Source organism: Rhamphochromis sp. 'chilingali' (genome assembly GCF_963969265.1).
Source record: "Rhamphochromis sp. 'chilingali' genome assembly, chromosome: 9".
NCBI classification, from domain to species: Eukaryota; Metazoa; Chordata; class Actinopteri; order Cichliformes; family Cichlidae; genus Rhamphochromis; species Rhamphochromis sp. 'chilingali'.
Window position 1 is genome coordinate 16,684,548 of NC_137936.1, and position 18,919 is coordinate 16,703,466.

General features: G+C 41.0%; 2 protein-coding genes and 1 long non-coding RNA gene across 4 annotated transcripts; 1 reads left to right on the forward strand and 2 right to left on the reverse strand.

Annotated features, from left to right (window-relative positions):
- Positions 1-421: 421 nt before the first annotated feature.
- LOC308402653 (EEF1A lysine methyltransferase 3-like) lies at positions 422-2,751 on the forward strand. Its single transcript, XM_080891644.1, has 3 exons — positions 422-641; positions 741-852; positions 2,154-2,751. The coding sequence occupies exons 1-3, from the start codon at positions 480-482 to the stop codon at positions 2,549-2,551; spliced, it is 672 nt and encodes a 223-aa protein (XP_080747770.1). The 5' UTR covers positions 422-479; the 3' UTR covers positions 2,552-2,751.
- Positions 2,752-10,925: 8,174 nt separating this feature from the next.
- On the reverse strand, positions 10,926-13,665 carry cnpy2 (canopy FGF signaling regulator 2). Of its 2 annotated transcripts, XM_080891561.1 has the most exons (6): positions 13,528-13,665; positions 13,245-13,351; positions 13,028-13,143; positions 12,621-12,818; positions 12,425-12,521; positions 10,926-12,314 (listed from the first exon to the last, which is right to left on the reverse strand). In XM_080891561.1, exons 2-6 carry the CDS (start codon positions 13,342-13,344, stop codon positions 12,271-12,273), a joined length of 555 nt encoding a protein of 184 aa, XP_080747687.1. In that variant the 5' UTR covers positions 13,345-13,351; positions 13,528-13,665; the 3' UTR covers positions 10,926-12,270. The 2 variants fall into 2 exon arrangements, with proteins under 2 accessions (XP_080747687.1, XP_080747686.1); XM_080891560.1 differs by lacking the exon at positions 13,528-13,665 and having other exon boundaries at positions 13,245-13,516.
- A 2,204-nt stretch (positions 13,666-15,869) lies between these two features.
- LOC308402500 lies at positions 15,870-18,329 on the reverse strand. The gene is made up of 2 exons (XR_013972768.1): positions 18,189-18,329; positions 15,870-17,440 (listed from the first exon to the last, which is right to left on the reverse strand). It is a non-coding gene; the product is annotated as an uncharacterized lncRNA (long non-coding RNA).
- Positions 18,330-18,919: the final 590 nt, after the last annotated feature.

The following is an 18,919-nucleotide window of genomic DNA, read 5'->3' on the forward strand; positions in this document are numbered from 1 at the left end:
ATTAATTCACTATTTAAAAGCAAAAATAATGTATAATTTGAATATATTTAAGATTGTTTTATACCCGCTGCATTTCAGACCGCAATCTCTGATGTGCACCTCTTTTGGCATATGCGTGTTACATTTCAAAGTAAAAGCCTCTCGTAGTCTTACATCTATAGTACTACTAGCTTGATACAACATGAAAAAAACACTTTAGTTTTCTTGTGGGTTTTTTTGTGAAGTTACGAATTTTATGTTTTTTATTTTTCTGTTGCGATAAATAAAAAATGAGAAGAAGTAAATAAAATAAATATTTTATTTTAAAATATTTAACATTAATACTAAAACATTTTAACAACATTTTTATGGTGTCTATGACAAAAACAAAACATTCGCTATAACGTTATTACTTGACCGGAAGTTAAAAGCAGCTGCCCTCCCGCATCGAGAACATCCGGTTTTCTTACCAACAATAATAGACTTTAGCGCCAATAAACATGTCTCACACCGAGGACGAAGACGACCCGTTTCCTGTAGATGACTGTCTGTTCACGGAAACGTTTTCTCTGGAGTCCGTGTACACGCTGATGGGAGAGGAGGTGAAGATCAGACAGCTGTTCGGTGCGGACCTCGGCGTGGCTGCACCGGTCTGGGAGGCTGTAAGGAGCAGACAGGCACTCACTTTATTTAGATGATCTTCGTAAACCTGGGCTTTGTGCAGTGATGAAATCTATGTGTGTGTCTGTGTACACACGCAGGCGTTACACCTATGCCGTTACTTGGAGGATCAGTCTGTGGAGCTGAGGGGAAAGCGGCTCATAGAGCTCGGAGCAGGCACCGGTGTGGTCGGTATTGTGGCAGCTCGCTTGGGTAAATTTGGAGTTTGTAAAATAACTCGTGTAACTAATATTAAATACAAACTAACTACTAACTAATGTGTCTCTGAGTGGGATTCTCCTGTGGCTCAGTGTCACATTATACCCCCACACATGTGCAGCTGCTTCTGAACCACATGGTGTTCATTATCAAGTTCACTTACTCATGTGTTTATTTTTTGTGTATATAAATAGATATAGCGTTTTCTGCTGTGTAAAACATGATTGAATCCATAACAACTCCTGCCTGCAGCGATGTTGTCGCCGAAATAGCTCAGTTGGGAGAGCGTTAGACTGAAGATCTAAAGGTCCCTGGTTCGATCCCGGGTTTCGGCAGTGTGAAGGGTTGTTTTCCCTCAGTTTCGTTCTATACCGACAATAAGAGGCAATGCTATTCTAATAAATATTTTTTAAAGCATTGTTTGGTGGGAAATTAAAACAAAACAAATAAAATAAACTCCTAGCCCAATAAATAAAAAGTCACACAGTACTTCTTTGGGTCACCTCTAACTTTAATGCCCACGTTGTTATTATTCAAAGCATTCTGAAAGGGGTAAATGAATCTGTGAAAACATCTTTCCTGCTTCCTGCACCACTTTTCCACAGTCTGAGCCCATACAGTCTTCTTGGAATATGCCCTTGCCCTTGAAGAAAAAAACCTGGTCATTAAGTATATTTAGCTGGTCAACTCATCTAATTTTTCACTCAATATAATCCTGATCAAGTGAAGCAAACACCTGATCATAACACTGTCAAAACTGGCTGGTACAGTAGACACTAGGCCTGTTGATGCACCACCTTATCCACCTGTCTTCTTATTATGTTGCAGCCATCAAATCTGGACTCATCAGACCACATGACCCTTTTCAGTTGCTCCATTGTGCGGATAGAAATGCTTTTACTTTAACTATTAAACATAGTTATGAAATTTCACCAAATGTGTAAGTGATCTCTATTTAAACTCAGAACCCACTTATCAGTTAAGGTTAAATACCCTCTTGCAAGCCCATATTAATCACAGAAATAATGCTCCAAAGGAAGGCTCCTTATCTATCTCTTAGCTTAGTTAAATCCAAGTCATTACTCTTTTGGGGGGCAGGCAGTGTTTTGATTACAGCTACACATCAGTAGCTTTTAATTTGTAGTCAGAAAACTGACTACAGAAAACAAACAATTAGTTTGTTGTTTGTTCCATGTCTGTTATTTCACATGCTCATGTTTTTAATTTCTTCTGATCTTAATTTAAGACTTTGATCAGCAGCATGTGGGATCAGGCTTTCATCCCTCTTCTTTCAGGAGCAGAGGTGACTCTCACAGACCTTCCTTTGGCTCTTCCACAGCTTGATGCTAATGTCTCTGCTAACAAGCCTTCCAGCGGGTGGCCTTCTCTCCCTCCCACTGTCCTCCCTCTGTCCTGGGGTGAGGATCACATGAACTTCTCCTCTGACTGGGACTTGGTGCTCTGTGCTGATATCATTTACCTGCCAGAGACATACCTCCCGCTAGTGGAGACACTAGCTCACCTGTGTGGTAAAGGAGCCGCAGCGTATCTCTCATCCAAAATGCGAGATGAGCACGAAACGGCAGCTTTCTATGAGAAGCATCTACCGAGCAGATTCAATGTGGAGCTTGTGCACCGAGACGACAAACAAAACAATAATATCTACAGGGCGTCTTTAAGAACAGGCCAGTGACGACAGGAGGGACGGCCTACTGCTTTTTTATAAATAAATAAAATTATGAGTTTGTCTGTTATTTAAATTATTTTGAGTTTCACATCCCACTAACTGTAGAACCTATAAAAGCTAAAGCTATTTTAAATGAATTTAAATGTAATCATATTATTTTTATTTATCTCTAAACAGTTACACATGTCATTTGTCTTTAATTAAAAGCGAATGTATTCAGAATGTGTCCTGTGATTTTTGAGATTTGGGAAGAAAATGAACTTCAGAACTTTAATGACATACAAGCACAAACATACACACACTATGAATGCATTTTATAAGACAAAACAGCATGATTTTATATAAATCAGCCATGAGTTTTGTCTGATTGGAAATTCAGTCATTGGACTAAAGTGTTTTCACCATGTTTACCGTGAGATGAAGATCAGGTCTAAAGTTACAGTTCTTCTTTTTAACCTTTACCCACTGCAGGCGTCACGCATCACCAAGATGAGCTTGAAGGTGCGTTTCCAGAACTGTTTTTTCAAAAATTCGTATTTGTTTTCAATATTTCTGATTATCCTCTGGTTGGAAAACACTTTGATCTCTCATGTTGTCAGTACAGGGTGCACAGCAGCATCTTTACCTTGAAAACAGTCACAGATTTAAAAGCCCTGAAAACCATGTTTGTTTATAGAGTGCTTACTATTATTGATTTTGACATGAATTAATATCTTCTGCCAGAGTAATTCTTTCCTTGAGACATTTTGGTAATTAAAAGTTTGAATGTATGTATTAAATGGTTAAATTGTCGTTAAGTTTAGATTTTTATCACACCTTTAATTTTAATAGTTGCTGATTTAGTCATGAATATTCTGTATGGTTATAACAGAAAAGTCAAAAAAAAACTTTAAACCAGCTATCACATCCCTCTCTCCCAGTGCAGTGGATAAAAAAATCTTTCATATACCATAAAATCTCCAAAAGCAACATCTGTTCATGAAAACCTACTTTCACTCCCCCTTCATTAGGTATATCTTACTAGTACTGACTTGGACCCCCTTTTGTTTTACGAACAGGGTGCTGGAAACAGTCCTCAGAGATTTGGGTCCACATTAACATGATAGCATCACACAGTGGCTGCAGATTTGTTGGCCTCCATGATGTGAATTTCCAATTCCACCACATCCGAAAGCCTCTCTATTAGATTGAGGTCTGGAGACCTTGGCAGTTATTTGAATACATTGAATTGTTTATCATGTTAAGGAAACCAGTTTGAGATTATTTGAGTTTTGTGACATAACGCATGATGGGTACACTGTCATGAAGGGATGGACAGGATGTTGTTGGTATCTTACTGTCATTTTAATTACTATTAACATGTTTTCTGTATAATTTTGTTGCAATAAAGAAGGTCTTAACTGGGCATGGAAACATTCACCATGTGACATATGATTGTTGACAATAAATAGAACATTGGTTTTATTGAATCCAAAATAAATCTCACTCCAAGCTATTCTGTTAAAGCCCGCCCTTCCCGCAGCCTGCTGTCTGCCCGTCTTTCATCCCCTCTCTGCTGCACTCTGCTGATGTACAGATTTTCTGTTCAGGAAAGGAAAGCCTGTTTGTTACGCTGGAGAGTTTCAATAAAAGGGAGACGGCCGAACGGCTGCCCGTCCCTCTCTGTGCCACAATTCAGCCGACAAAACAACAGATCCCTATCTCCATGCAGAGTCTGCTCGCCCTCACGCCCCAGCACCTCCCACGCGACTGTGCACATAGCTGGGTTTGGTTGATATTGACTGTTGCAAGAAACCTGCGTGCTGCAAGGAAGTGATGATGTAGAGACACATAAGAAAATGTGCGATCTGCATAAGATCTGAATTAGTCCATGGGAACTTTATTGTCCACCTCATTTTTCATTAAAAGTAGATGAAGCCACTATATGTCAGCACTGGCTGTTGTCAGTCAGTCACTGTTAATAAGGTAAAATAATATTAAAAGTATTTTAACCTGATGCTTGTATTCAATTTGAGAAGCAATAGCATTAAATTTTACAAGCTTTACACCCAAATACATGTTAATTAAAGACACTTTTGAAAATTGTGACGCACACTTTGCCTTCCCTTTAAATTTGAGTGAGTTTAGAGAGAAAATGATTGAGCCAGAGATTCTAGTTCTTCTAAAGCAGCTGATTAAAAACTTCCTCAGTGGTATTTAAACTGTGTGTTGGCTGGATGAAAAGAGGACGGGCTTTCAGTGGCAATGGTGTGTGTGTGTGTGTGTGTGTGTGTGTGTGTGTGTGTGTGTGTGTGTGTGTGTGTGTGTGTGTGTGTGTGTGTGTGTGTGTGTGTGTGTGGTAGAAGAGTGGGAGGGGGTGCTGGAAACCACTGTCCTCTTAAAACAAGTTGTCCTGTTTGGACTTCATTAGACCTTGTGTCACTCATGAGCAGCCAGGACAAGAATTTCAAAACAGTAGCTGGAGGTACGTGTTTACATGCTTTTAATCCTTTCATTTAAGGCGATCTAAGTAAATGCATTTTTAAGTTGTTTTTTGTTTTTTAAGTTTCATGCTTCAGATCTGTGGATGAGACCAAATGATGGAGTTCTGGCCTGAGAATCAGGGGCAGTCCAATCTGTACTCCAAATATGGTACCATTCCTGGGAGAAACTATACACAGAAGTGAGTTGGATGCTATGAAAATTGCTTGGGCCAGTATAATCTTTGCATTTATCACTGCTTGTTTGGCAAGTTTACATTTGAGGTGCACAAAAATGATAGTTAACTTCCGGCTGACACAAAGTATTTGCTTTGCCTGCTCTCTCCAAGATTATCCAGCTCTCCACTACCTCTGACACTCTGCAAAAAGCTCTGAAAAGATGGGAATATTGTTCCACATAATCCTGCAGAACGTTTTGTGTTATCTATTAAATGTAACCATGTAGACTAATTTAAAATGGTCTGTGAAATTATGTAATCTTGCTAAATTTTGCTATCATTTCTCTACTATTCTACTCCCAGCTATCACGACAGACATCAGCCAACCCATTATCCACTGTACTATGGTGAGCAGCAGGATCAAAGCAGGGAGTCCACATACTGGACTGTACCAGGATCAAGATCAGCAGGAGCTCTACAAGAGTACACCAACTGGACAGACCCAGAGCTCAGTGCCCCTCCTCCTTCTTCCCATTTCCCTTTCATTCTGCGACGCCACACTCAGCACCACCAAGATCTGGGAGAGTACCAGCTCCAAGAAGCCAGAGACAGAGAGTGGAAAGCAACCCATCGACCCGTGAGGGATCATGAGAGAGGATTTCTAAGGGAGGGGTGGCAGAGGAGGTGGGACACCTGTAGCCCTGTCCGCTACAACAGAGAAGTTTCTACCAAGAGGAGCGACAGCAGCTATCGAGAGCTGGAGGCCTGGGCGGCTCGCTACAGTCACTCCCTGCCAAGAAGAAGGCGTATAGAAGCAGAATTAAGGGGAGCCTCTCAGGGGCTGGTGGAGAGCACCAGGATAGGTTTGGATCCCCAACATGTCAAACAACCTGGAATGTGGGACAGAGGAGGCAGACAGCAAACTCCCACCTACTATCCATCACAAGCTCCTGCTCCTGACGCAAGCAACGTGCTGGACATGAAGGAAAATGCAAGCTACCAAAGGAAGATATATAACCAACCTCCTGGCTATATTGCTCCTCCTCCCTACAACAGCCCACATAAACCTTCACCTGTGACACACAGCAGTGACACGGTCTGGGAGCAGGACACCAAGAAGCAACACTGCTACTCGCAGCCCACACGCAGAAAGCAGCATGTGTCTGCAGAGCTGCAAGATAAGAGCAAGGGAGAAAAAGAAGAACTGACAAATTTGTGTGAAAGTAAAACCTGCCCAAAGTTTGAAGGATTGAAACGCCAAAGATTTGAAGCAGATGCTTTACAGGCGGTTTGCCCCATCAGTGTCCAGCCGACACTCATACAGGATGATGGCACACTGCATCTGCAACATCCACAAGTGTTTCAGAATTCAGAAATAAACAGGGAAACCTCCTCAAAGGTCATAGAAGGAAGGAAATTCAGGCTAAGCAAAAAGACAGGAGGGATGACAATATTCTGTTTGGTTTCTCGAATAGCCGGCCCCACCGAGACCCCATCTCTGCCCGTTTGCACCTCCAAAATGAACATTGAACACACAGACGTAAGAGAGGCTTCTAAACTTCTGGGAGCCACGACTGAGGCTACTCAAAAACTTCCAGACGAAGTGGACTTCAAATCGCCAACTCTCACAGAGCAGTCAGACAACGGTGCTGGAACGAAACAGAGGGAGACGCCACCCTGCACAGAGAAGGACATGGTTGAAAATAATCAAGCAAAGAAAGCACAGGCCGATGTTGTTCCCCCCCAAAAAGAAAATGCAAATGATGTCTGCAGACAGGGAGGTCAGTCAGTGCAGCCGGTGTCAATAAAATATCCTTCATGGAGGGAGCCTAGTTTCACAAGCAAAGCTGAAACTGAGAGTCCCCCCACATGCTGTTTGAAAGGAAACCGTGAGGATAAACTGTCAGACGATTGTGTTAATGTAAGCAGTCCTCCAGTAGATACTGAAGTAATGCAGCTGGACAACCAGGAGAATGCTGAGGACATTAAAAGCATGCTGGTTGTCGACACAACCTGCGTTGTTGTGAAAATGGAACAGATTCCTTCGCCTACAAAAGAGCGGGTTCACTTTTTAAGCACTGCAGCACTCGCTGAAGAGAGTCAGCTTGATGCTCAAGTGAATATTTCTCCTGAACTAAACTTTCAGCTAAATCAAGATGTCACAACTGATGAAAGCACAGAAGAAGCCTCCTCCTGCAAGATTGAAAAACCCGAGACCGATGTGGACTCAACACTTTTGGAGGAAGAGGAAGGCAAACAAGAAAGTTTAATCTCTTTGCCTTGCTTACTGTCATCTCATGTTTCTGAAAGAGAAACCTTAGAGGCGCGTGCAGAACGTATACTAGGGATCCCTCTACACGACTGCATCACTGAACCTGAAACTGGCATGCCATTGGTCAAGTCGTCTGCAGAGGACCAGGATGAGGGGGGTGAGCCTTCTCCACTTAAAACAGATACTGAAGACGCTTTTAAACAAACTCCAGAGGACGCAGCAGAGGACGAACCGTACCAGAATCCCTTGGAGGATCACCAAACCAAGGACAGCGTAACTTTAAACGACCACAGTGACTCCAGAGATCAGGTAGCAAGTGAAGATGGTGGTGACTTTATGGGATCTCAGGACCAAGCATCAGACAGGCATGAAAGGAGTGACACAGATGTCCCGCTCGAAACAGGCAACAAAACTTTAAGTGAAACTGAAAAGACTGAGGATGCCCTGCTTGAATCCACTGATGAAAAGGGTACAAGTGAACATGGTCGGGAAGACGATCGTGAGACTCAGCCTCCTAAACCCTCTGACCTTCTTTCACTAATACCTTCTGATCATCATTCTCCCTCAAATATCTCAGAGTCAAACGCAGAGGCAGAGCCTGATCCTGAGTTGGCTGCTCTTAATACTGCAGATATTGCACTTCCTCCTGCAACTTCATCCCCTTCTCCTTTGCAACAGCTGCCATCTTTTTCACTGGATGGTGAGTCTTCCTCACTATCCAGTCCCCACGCAGATTCCCAGTGTCTTCTTCCTCCTCTTGTTTTAACTGATCAACCAGCTGTAGAAACATCTCGCCCAGAGGAGGAAGAGGCACAAACATTACATGTAACTCAAAGTGACCTCATTAATGAGCCGGAGGTGCTGATGTCACAGGAACAGCATGAATGTGGTCAACTGGATGATGATGCCTGCGTCAATGATGAGCAACAAAATAATCGAGCTGACGAGGAGTCGATCAAGCCTTTGGAAGAAAACGACATCAACAGTTTGCAGCAAAATCTTGAAAGTGTCCAAACGGAGGGTGTTTTGTGCTTAAAGGAGAGTCATGTGAGTGAAGAACAACCTGAAGCAGGCCTTCCAGCAGAGTCGTCTGAAGTAGATGAAGAATGTGAGGAAAATGCAGGTCAAACAGAGGCCGAAGTCCTTCAACAACTTGATTGTGGCCAAGATGAGGATGTTTTTTGTATAAAAGAGAGTCACATGACTGAAAATGAGTTACAGACAAACTCAGATGAACTTACTGTAGAGATTAGGGAACAGATATTGTGCAAAAACAACTCTTCAGACTCTCAAAGTGAAACACAGATTGAAATTTTGCAGGATGTTGACCCACAGACTGATCTGTCTAATTCTTCTCCTCCCTTGGCTGCAGACTGTGAGGTGTCTCTGTTACCTTTAGATGAGCTCTTCCTCCCTCAGCTTCCCTCTCCTCATCAGTCAACGTTTGAGTGCGAGTGTGTTTGTCTTTTGGATACTTCACCCTTACATCCTGACACTGCTGCTACTGGTGCCATCCCCGAAACTCTCCCTCCTCCAGTTTCCCCAGAGGCTTCACCCTCCTCTTTCTCTGAATCACCCCCTGTACTGCCTCCCAGCTCTACTCCTCCTTACGAAGAGGAAAGTTTTACTCTATCCCCTGACTTTCTCCAATCTGAGGCACACAAACAAGCGTTACAGTATCCAAAATCGCTGTGGGATGTGGTAAATCGCATTAGAAAGCACACAGCACCTGACTCCGAGAATGAAGAGGAAGAGGTGACCGAGTTGTGGGATCCAGAGAACTTAGGATCCCACAATGTGGCAGCAGACACGACCTCTGAAAAGACTGCTTTTGATGAAGTCGAGCAACAGGTTTCAGAGGAGTGTGCAGAGGTGGGAGACATCCAGCATGATCACAAAGAGGTACGAGGAGACATAGAGGAAGACACACTGTCCTGCAGCAGCACCAGCAGCCACGGCTCTGGAGACACTGTTATTGGAGCAGATGAGAACGAGGCAGAGGAAGCAGCACGTGACGCAGAGATGGAGCAAAGAACCGAGAAGGAGAGCGAGGTGTTTAAGACAGCTGAAGCAGAGCTGCATTACTCTAGTGAAGTAAACGTCGAGGCTGAGGGAGGAGAAGAGGAGGAGGAAGATGAGGCAGACATAAATGAGCCTTTTTTGAGTTCGGAGTGTGCACCAGAGATCATGGAAAAGGAGGTCGAGTGTGAGGTTATAGAGCTCTGACATGACAGTACGGTAATCAAAGAGCTGGTCCAGTGCGTTAAACACTCAAACATGAATCCGTATTTCCATGGCACTTCACAGCACATATTTTCAGAAACAGATGGGTTTTTTTCTTTATTTCGACATCAGCTTGGAGATTTTAGCTTGGATGTTTGAGGAGCAAAAAGGACCACTGTTACAGAGACTTCTCTATTTGACAGTAATATTTAAAAGCTCTTTATTTAGGCTATTTTACTACAGTTTACCTTTAAACGATTAGTACATTTTATTGTACTTTTCCTTGTCTGTTTCTATTTCCATGGCTTTGTGCAGTTGTGAGATAATGAAAATAGTCATAAGCAAAGACGGTAATATTTGGTGATTTAAAAGGAGTGGTTTTATGGTAATAATAGAGTCATAACAGAGGTGTGTATTGAATGTAAATAGACACTGGAGTGCATAAAAAACTAACATGTTCAGATTGTTTCCTTTAAAGATTTCGCAGATCTTTAATGGAAGACAGCGAAGAGGAGAAGAACTTTTCCTTCCTGAAATGGGATGAAAAAAAAAATACTTTTCTAGAGTTACAAAATCATAAATAAATTCAAACCTTTGCATGTTTACTGCAACTAGACAAACTTGTGAAGTATGATTGTGTGATATGAATAAAATTTCTGAAACAGCTGCTAAATGGATCGACTGATTACTTTTTTCCCCAGGTCAAAAAATCTTTCATGATCTTTATTCAGGTTTATATTCCAAGGATATTTACCGGAGCCATTTTTAACCACTAATTGTTAAATATTCGTTTTACATTTTGTGTAATAGTTAACATACATGTTAGCAAGTGCTGATCCCGGGAGGAGACACAAATCTCTGATGTAGTTAGAACCTGATAAAGACAAACAGGTTTTAGACTGGCAGTCACTGAAACTACATTTAAAAGTGTGTCTGTGTGGGTTTTTTGTAATTATAGGCATCAAAACTTTAAATAATAATAGCTGCTTTTAAAACAAAAACAAAAAAGACAAATAGTTCAGGAACTGCTTTTATGGTTAATTGTGTGTTCCCAAATTTCAACACTATTTAAGCTCAAACTGTATGTGGATTATATGGAGTCAAACAGATGATTATCATCAAAATTCAAGAGAAAATTAAGGATAAGATCATCCTTGAAACAAAGTAGATGTTGGAAGGATCGAGTAGTGCTGATGTTATTAAGAAAAACAAACAAAAACAAACATTTCCATTGACTGAAGACAAAGCAGAGTCAGAAAATGTACAAATTTTATATTAAAAAGACATCTCAGGAGAATGATCACAAAACGGAAAATTCATTTTCACACAATAACACCAAAAATACTTCCTGATCTTTCTACTGTGGCTGTACTGGTGTGCTCGCACTGCTGCCTACAGCACACTCTGGTGGGGTTACGCAGGAGGTCAGTTTTATTACAAAGCCAGGAAATCTAAACTTTGCTACAATCTCGATTCTCGAGCTCAAGTAAATCGCAGCTGGTTTCGGTAGTGTTTAACTCTGAGGTAATGTGAAATAATGAGCAAAGAAGTTTTGTGTGCGCGAGTTTAGGCTCCAACATGTGAGGATAATTGTTGTGCTCTGTCAGCAGCATGTGAGAGGTTTAACTTGAGAAGATGCAGGCAGTTTATTTAGCAGTAGGAGTGTTTTAAAGTCACTGGAGGTTAAACAGTAAATTAATGCACAGGAATGTGGATACTAATTGTGCAAATGTTGTGTACTAAGCACTTTAACACCTGAAGACATTTCTGGTTATAATCCAACAGTTTAGGAACATGAGTCTTTTAGCCAAATTTATTTAGGATAAATAAAGCATACTGCTGAGAGCATGTCGCTGCTGTTGGAGGGGGTAAACTACCTGGGAAATTTTGTTTGGTGATGAAGGCACGTTATCGTTCGAACTACACTGAAACCCTATCTGAAGTTATTTTTACACGATGTACTTTTAAAAACGAGGCCCTCAACTTTTCGTTTTACCTGAACGAGTATCTCATGGGGGAATATAAGAAGGAGAATCAAGCTGGTATCAGTTAATCCTGTGATCATGGGCAGTTAAATAAATACTGACGAGCATGAAAAAACTCTTCTAAAGCTTGAACTTGAAAGTCACACTTATCATTATATAGCGGTGTAATTCAAGAGCAGGCCAACTTCTTTCAGCATCACTTTGATTCGACCTCAGGAATTTTTCCATCATGCGTGAATGAGGGCTCGAAGGACCACCCAACCAAATTTAGCCTCCGCATAAAGTCCAAATTCATTTTTACAGTTTCACAGTTTATATCCAGAGACCAATAAGAGCCTTTTTAATAACTTACAGTGTCACATAAAATGAGATATTACTCCCCAAAAGGGAAAAAAAAAAAAAAAAAAAAAGAGTAGCAGAGTAGTCCTCAAAGTGTCCATGATCACAGGAGTAATGCTTTTTGTTTTTATTTCTTATCATAAGGATTTTTATACAGATTGTCCCACTGCCCTGACACAAACAGGTGATAAGTGGCAATAGAAAACACTACAGCACCCAGAAGTCTCCATTTGAGCTGAGGAGAGACAGTCGCTATGGTGAGAGGATATCAAAGCTCATCATGGGTCATTTTTAGAGCGTGGTCACAGAGGTCTGCGGGACACACAGCACAGAAACAACACGGTGAATTAACAGCTGAACGCATGGGGAACATCAGAACAGAAAGAAATGTTTGCATTTTGATGCATTTGGCCTCAACCTACCTGTCCTTTTGCTGCACAGTTTGTCTTTAACGTTGTCCGTTTCGTGAGCGAAGAATTCGATGATTTCATCCTCGTGCTGTTCCACTATTGTTTCACACTGAACAAAAAAGGAAAAATACACACTTAAACCACATCCTTTTTTTTGTGCTCCTCCTTGGGGTGTGCTGGAGGTCTAAGCGGGAAAAACTATACTCACCGCAAACTTCATGCTGGCTGTAACCCTTGAATCCAGCGAGGCCTCCGACAGGTCCATGGCCTCGCCGCTCCGAGACTTGATCCTGATGTACGATTTCCTGTTTGTGGAGGGATCCGTGCGCTCGCCGTAGTCCCCCATCCTCTCGCATATGCTCTCCATGAGCTCCAGGAGGTTTCCTTCTGAGCGTGCCAGAGGAACCTGGTGGTGTCAGAGTTCAGAAGTTCTTTTTATTGCCAACCCACTGAAACTAACTGATATCTTTAAAATGAGATAATGACCTTCAGAGGCAGGCAATGCTTTCTATAAAAGTATGGCCCTGTTTTGTGGTCAACACTGTGTACTTATGATGCAGTCTACAGTGGGGGCTGAACCCAGACTACAACGTGGCTATGCTACTGCAGCCTCACCTCTCTGATGGACTGACTCCCATCTGGATTGATCCTGAAAGATCCCGTCTGGATCATTTTCTTCGGGTCTATCTGGGAAATGGCCCACTCCATCTCGTCTACCAGAGCCCTGCAGGCTGAGGAGGGGAGGGGAGGTGCAGCAGAGGTCAGACACCGATTACATTAGGACTTTTCTTTGTGCGTGCGGCCGAGGCTGCGCGTCAAATCGGTTACTCACCTCCACATCTGAGGTCCTGTCCTTGTCTGGCCGCCTGGCTGGAGCTCAGGAGGAGACACACAAGCAGGCAGTGTGTGAGCAGGAGAGCAGCTTCCCTCATTTTGCCTCTAAACGCGCACATTTTAGCATCACACAGGAAAACAAACAAAAAAACAAAAACATTCAAGTAAGTCGGCCGGAAGGCTCTCAGCCACCGTTTGCTATAAAACCCTCTGCAGCTCAGCAGCCGGGTTACTAATACTGACGCAGAGATGCACTTTATTCCACTTTTCATTCAACTTACTGTTTCTGTGGGCCGCCAGGAGAACACCTTTACGCTTTTCCACGCTGTTGCATCGTATTCGGTGAAATGTGGTGACGTAGCAACCGGGTACGTGGAGCGTGAGACAGCTCGTGCAGCGCCCCCACGTGGGCGGGAAGATCCCTGCTGGCTCCCTACTCTGCAGCCAGGGTCATTTGTGTTGGAGCAAGAGTGTCAAACATAAGGCCCGGGGCCCAAAATCGGCCCGGTAGACTCCTATCTGGAGGTTTTTGGAATATATGAAGGAAGTGTTATATTTTTGACATTTAACTATGTTTTCAGAAGTTTTACAGCTTGTCCTGCTGTTTTGACTTCCATCAATGCCATACATACTATGCCAAAGTATTTAATTAATAGATAAACAATAACAATTAAAACCCAATAAAATTCCTATTTTTTTTTATTTTTTTTTACTGGTTACAATCTGCTTGTTAAGTCTGATGTTACGGGTGACATAGCTGACATTTCCGGGTCCAAATGCTCTTGAATAAACAACGATGGGTTAGGAGTAAGCTAGCTAACGGATGATTAAACATGATATGTCCTGTACTGGCTGATGCATTTCATAAAACACGCATGCATACAGCACTGCTATAACAGTGGAAGTAAACCAAGATGGAAATCTACAAAACAGGGAGATTTTGGAGAGTTAGTTATGTTAGCCTAGTTGAGATTATCTTCCTGCCCATTGGCTAGCTACAGGGGTACTGGTACACACAGCAGCACTTCTGGTGTTTGTTAGAATGTTTGGGGTAAGCATTAATTTGCTTTCAATATGGGTGCATGTTGAGGGTCAGTCAGTGAGGTTCAGCTCCCGTGAGTGTCTGATTGGCAAAGATAAGTGCCATTATATCGCAATGTTGATTTAGGTGGAACATGTGTGAAAGCAAAAGAAATTGCTGAGATGACGCCATCAACTACACAAGGTCGGTCATTATTTAAAATTCTGTCTTTGTTGTAATTATTCTCTTAATTTTATGTAAAGCATTGTGTTTTATATTGAGACACACATGTAGTCTTCATCAAAAAATGTCAAACGTGTGCTTTAAGTGAATACTCCTAAATAAGTCCAGAAGGCCATAAGGTAATTTGATATTTACCTTAATACATAGTATAAATTATACGTGTATGTAAACTCTTGTAAACTACAGACATCAGACTGTCTGTCTTCACTATCCCCACTTTAATTTTATATGTATTTTGTATACTCTACTTTTTCTACTCTGTGGTCAAACATTCTTGGTCCCATTAAAAACTTTTCACATTGTATTTGTTTTTCCTTTTGCTTTAAATCTAGACTTTACCAGCCAAGACATTTGATGGATTGCTGAGGAACCTGAGTTTTGCCAAGCAGAAGACAAGGCTTGCTATGTACTGGCATAACTCACTGTGACTGCGTAAGAGAAGAAACAGGTTGAGGAAGCAACAGTTGGGCAAACAGAGAACGTATTGTGGTTAAAAAAAAAAAAAAAAAAAGGGGGGGGGGGCCTTGAAATTAATTCTGTTAGGTGTTAAGCAAGAAATTTGAGTGAACCATCTCTCTTAATTTGTATTTCTTAATGAAAGGGCAGCATATCGCAAGAAGAGAATCATGGCCAGCAACTTAGGTGTAGTCCAGCAGAGCTCATACCATTCCTTATTTAAGACTCTGCTTGGCCAGTACAACCTGACAGAAGGATCTAAAGTAGGCTGTCAGTAAAAAGGGGTCTGTGCTTCTAATAATGCATTTATAACTAAGTAATAGTCTCATCCCCAAAGGCAGCTGTACACTGACTGTACTGGTGCAGTTGTTGAGAGGGGACTGTTTTTAACCAACAGTGGCCTGCTTGGCAGTTCTCCAGATGGGACAATCTCTGATGACTGCACGATTGAGGTGAAATGCCCATGGTCAGCCAGAACCAAAACTGTCTTGCAGGCTGTAGAAAGGAAGGACTTTTTCCTACAGCTGGATGAGGCAAGTGGTTCCCTGGTATTAAAAAAGCATCACAACTATCTACATCTCACAGGGGACCAACAGCTGTCACTTTATTGGTTGGACTCCATGTGACTTTGTAATCTTGCCTGTTGATAGAGAACAAACTTGGGCTGTTAACACTGAAACTTTAGAAATGTTCTTTTACCCAACCGTCTATCGCAGCTATGAATTCATATCTGCACAAGCGATGCATCGGTCCAGCACTTTTCAGTTCATTTTTAAATAAATTATAAATATTTGTAAATTGTACATTTGTAATTATATTCAGATAAATTATTAAAATTAAGTTTTGATTTTAACAAGAAAATGTTTTGTACAAAAACTGTTTCTGAAAATAAAGAGTAACACATTTATCTTGTATTCCTTATTTTTAATGAAAATGTTCAGCAAAACAACTAGGCAGTAATCAGGAAGCTGGAATGAAATGAACAATATAACAAGCCACTGATGAAACAAAAACCACTTAGAGTAAAATTAAACATTTTACCAATTACAACTGAGAATTTTCAACTTTAAACTATGCAACTAAAAATGATGTAACATCCTGACTATATCCACAAAACAATCCAAAATACTTAAAAAGGTACAAACAATAAGAATAAACATATTCAACAGTTGTACTGTCGGGTCCACAAGTAGTTAGACAGTGACACCATGTAATTTTGCCTCTGCACTTTCACTGGTCTAATTCATTCAGTTTCATGGATAACGGGTGTCTGTAAATTTGTAAGACACACACATACTTTCAGTATCTTATTAATATTTTTTTTGTACTGATGTGGGACGAGATTCAAAATTGAGAAACGTTTCAGTCTTTGAATGGAATGTGCTACATGTGCTCTTGCAGAGGAGATCAGCCTGTTATTGTTCACTTCCTGCTGTGCGAACTGTCCGCTGACAGACGGAATGTTCAGCGAGACCCCCTCTGGGAGGATGTCCTGAATTGTGAAGTCCTTACCTGCAATGACCATGTCACCTGGTTGTAAATGTCGCAGTACTCCACAGTCAGCTGTTATCGCCTTATCTGAGGTTTTTCCACTGTACAAGTTGCTTGCAAAGGTTATTACACCATTTGGAGCCACACCAATTAGAGCCTTGAGTATGATCCGTCCTTTGCGTTGGCTATACAAACAACTTTGTGTGTCACGACTCTCTCTGCCAGAAACAGAAACTTCTGTGCAGTCAAGCACAATCCTGCAGTTAGGAAATGGCTGGAAGCAATCCGGCAGCGATGTCTGATTCTTGGCTCTCGAGGCAATGTTTTTTTCCAACATGCCAACATACAAAATGTCGTGCAGTGCACTAACAATTGTTGTGAAAATGTTAGTTACTGTGGCTGTGCTGCAGGTAAACCTTGTTGCAAGGTCTACATGGCCACAATCAAGTTTGAGCTTCATTAGGGTTAGTAATAACTGGTCCACTATGGGCAACATTTGGACAGTCCAACCAGAATGATATTTGAGCTCAAATTTGGAAAGAAGGGATTCTAAAAACAGGACAGTAGCAGTATCGGGCAATCCAGTATAGTACTGGACTCTTTCAGGATTGTCAGATATTTGACTGAATGAGAACGTCTGCTTCTGTTTCTCCAATTGTTTTTTTAGCTTTTCATTCTCTTGTCTTAGCATATCATTCTCAATCTCAAGCACCACAAGACTGTTGGAAGAACTTGAGGAGCTTGCAGTAGCTGTCTGTGTATCTGCATTGTTGGAGTGATGTAGCTCATCTGATCTTTCACACTCATTTTCACCACTAGCTGGGACCTGTTCTTTTTTCTTTTTATGCACAGGGTGTTTTTCTTCATCTGAGAAGTGAAAAGACTCCTCGTTCCATGCAAATCTTGTTGGCCCCGCAGCTTTTCCTTCAGGGAAATGCCAGCTGCAGACTCTTGAGTTGCAGTTTGGGGTGAAGTTAAGACGGCTGTAGAAGTGTTTAAAAAGGGAGAGAGAAATTATTCATCACATGGTAGCCCTTTGTTACTTATGTTTAACAGTGACCGTAATTAGTATAATCTTACACAACTTTTTTTTGTGTATTATTGGCTTTTAAGCTTACCAGAAAGATAAATGCTGACACATATAGCTAACCATTTGGTAGTTAAGTCTCTGTTTTGGTCATTAACTCTCACGTAGGCTATGGATTTTAGTGGGTGTTCTTACTATGAAGACATGATCGCTTTTCATGTGTCATTTTTAATCCTCCAAGAGTAGAAAGCTGTGTAGTTATGGCAAATTGACCCATAGCTTTCAATCTTTGCTTAGAGAAATAAAAATGACATCCAAACCGCGTTGATATCTTCGTAATAAGAAAACATGATAAAATCCATAGCCTATGTAAAATTCGTAGAAGCCAGGATGTTCTGGGAATCCGTCCTACCGGTTGTTTCTGCGCATGCGCACAACACAAAATTAAGTGGCAAACAGTCCTGTTTGTGAATATGAGCTAGAAGTATAATTTGACGGGTAAAATTAATTGCATAATTGCTGGAATTATTGTGTGAGAGCAGAAATGTTCATAAACTGTACGGTAGGACGGTGTGCCAAAGTAGGATGGTTTTTTTATTAGCGGGTTTTAGTTGTTCAACGCTAGCTATATTAGCTAACTAAAGTAAGACCACACTTGCGTTCATCTTACAAGTTTATTCATTCACTTTGGAATTGTAACGTACCTTATCGCGTGCAGCCACTTCTGCTTCTCTTTCTCGTCACAAGGAAAGCGGTGAAATGACAAATTCGTGTTTTTTTTTGATCCAGAATAGTTAAAACAAAAAGGAACACAGCACTGCGGCATGTTGAACACGGGTGTTTGGATCCGGAAACGGAAATTACGTCATCACTTAACGATAGATTTTTATTTAATTTTAATAATCTGTAATATTAAACATTAATTTATTCATGCTGGTACATTTTTATTTATGTAATGCAGCAACATTTCTTTATCATGCAAAAAAAAAAAACTGAGACTTGCACTTCTTTTTCTCACACATTAAATTTGTCCTTAAACAACTGGCTGGTGGTTTTGGACAGTAAGACTGAACAAAAGCACTGATTTTATTTGTTTTTTCTTCCTACTCTTTTCCTATAAAACCAAATGCAGACCACCAGAATAATGAGCAACTGATACTAATGTTAGTTTTTTTTCTTGTCAGACAGCAAACTATGTAAAAGATTTAAAAATAAAATAAAAATCAATAAACACTTAATTTTTTACTTGTAATAAGTTATAAGTTACTCTCGGAACATACTGGAAACACGTTCACAAATCTAATAACTTTCTCTTCCTTTCCTAGGTGATTATTAAATCTTTCAATTTCGCAATATCTCTGAATGCTCTGATTGATGGTCACATTTACATTCTGTGACTGTCAACATGAACTAATTTCATATTTGTTACTTAGAT

Coding starts and splice junctions, on each gene's coding strand:
- cnpy2 (XM_080891560.1), bottom strand. CDS start 13,365: ATGTGCGCGTTTAGAGGCAAAATGAGGGAAGCTGCTCTCCTGCTCACA. Junction 12,819..13,027: donor GGAGTCAGTCCATCAGAGAG/GTGAGGCTGCAG, acceptor TGACACCACCAG/GTTCCTCTGGCACGCTCAGA. Junction 12,315..12,424: donor ACTGTGCAGCAAAAGGACAG/GTAGGTTGAGGC, acceptor TGTGTCCCGCAG/ACCTCTGTGACCACGCTCTA.
- LOC308402653 (XM_080891644.1), top strand. CDS start 480: ATGTCTCACACCGAGGACGAAGACGACCCGTTTCCTGTAGATGACTGT. Junction 642..740: donor CTGCACCGGTCTGGGAGGCT/GTAAGGAGCAGA, acceptor GTACACACGCAG/GCGTTACACCTATGCCGTTA. Junction 853..2,153: donor TATTGTGGCAGCTCGCTTGG/GTAAATTTGGAG, acceptor CTCTTCTTTCAG/GAGCAGAGGTGACTCTCACA.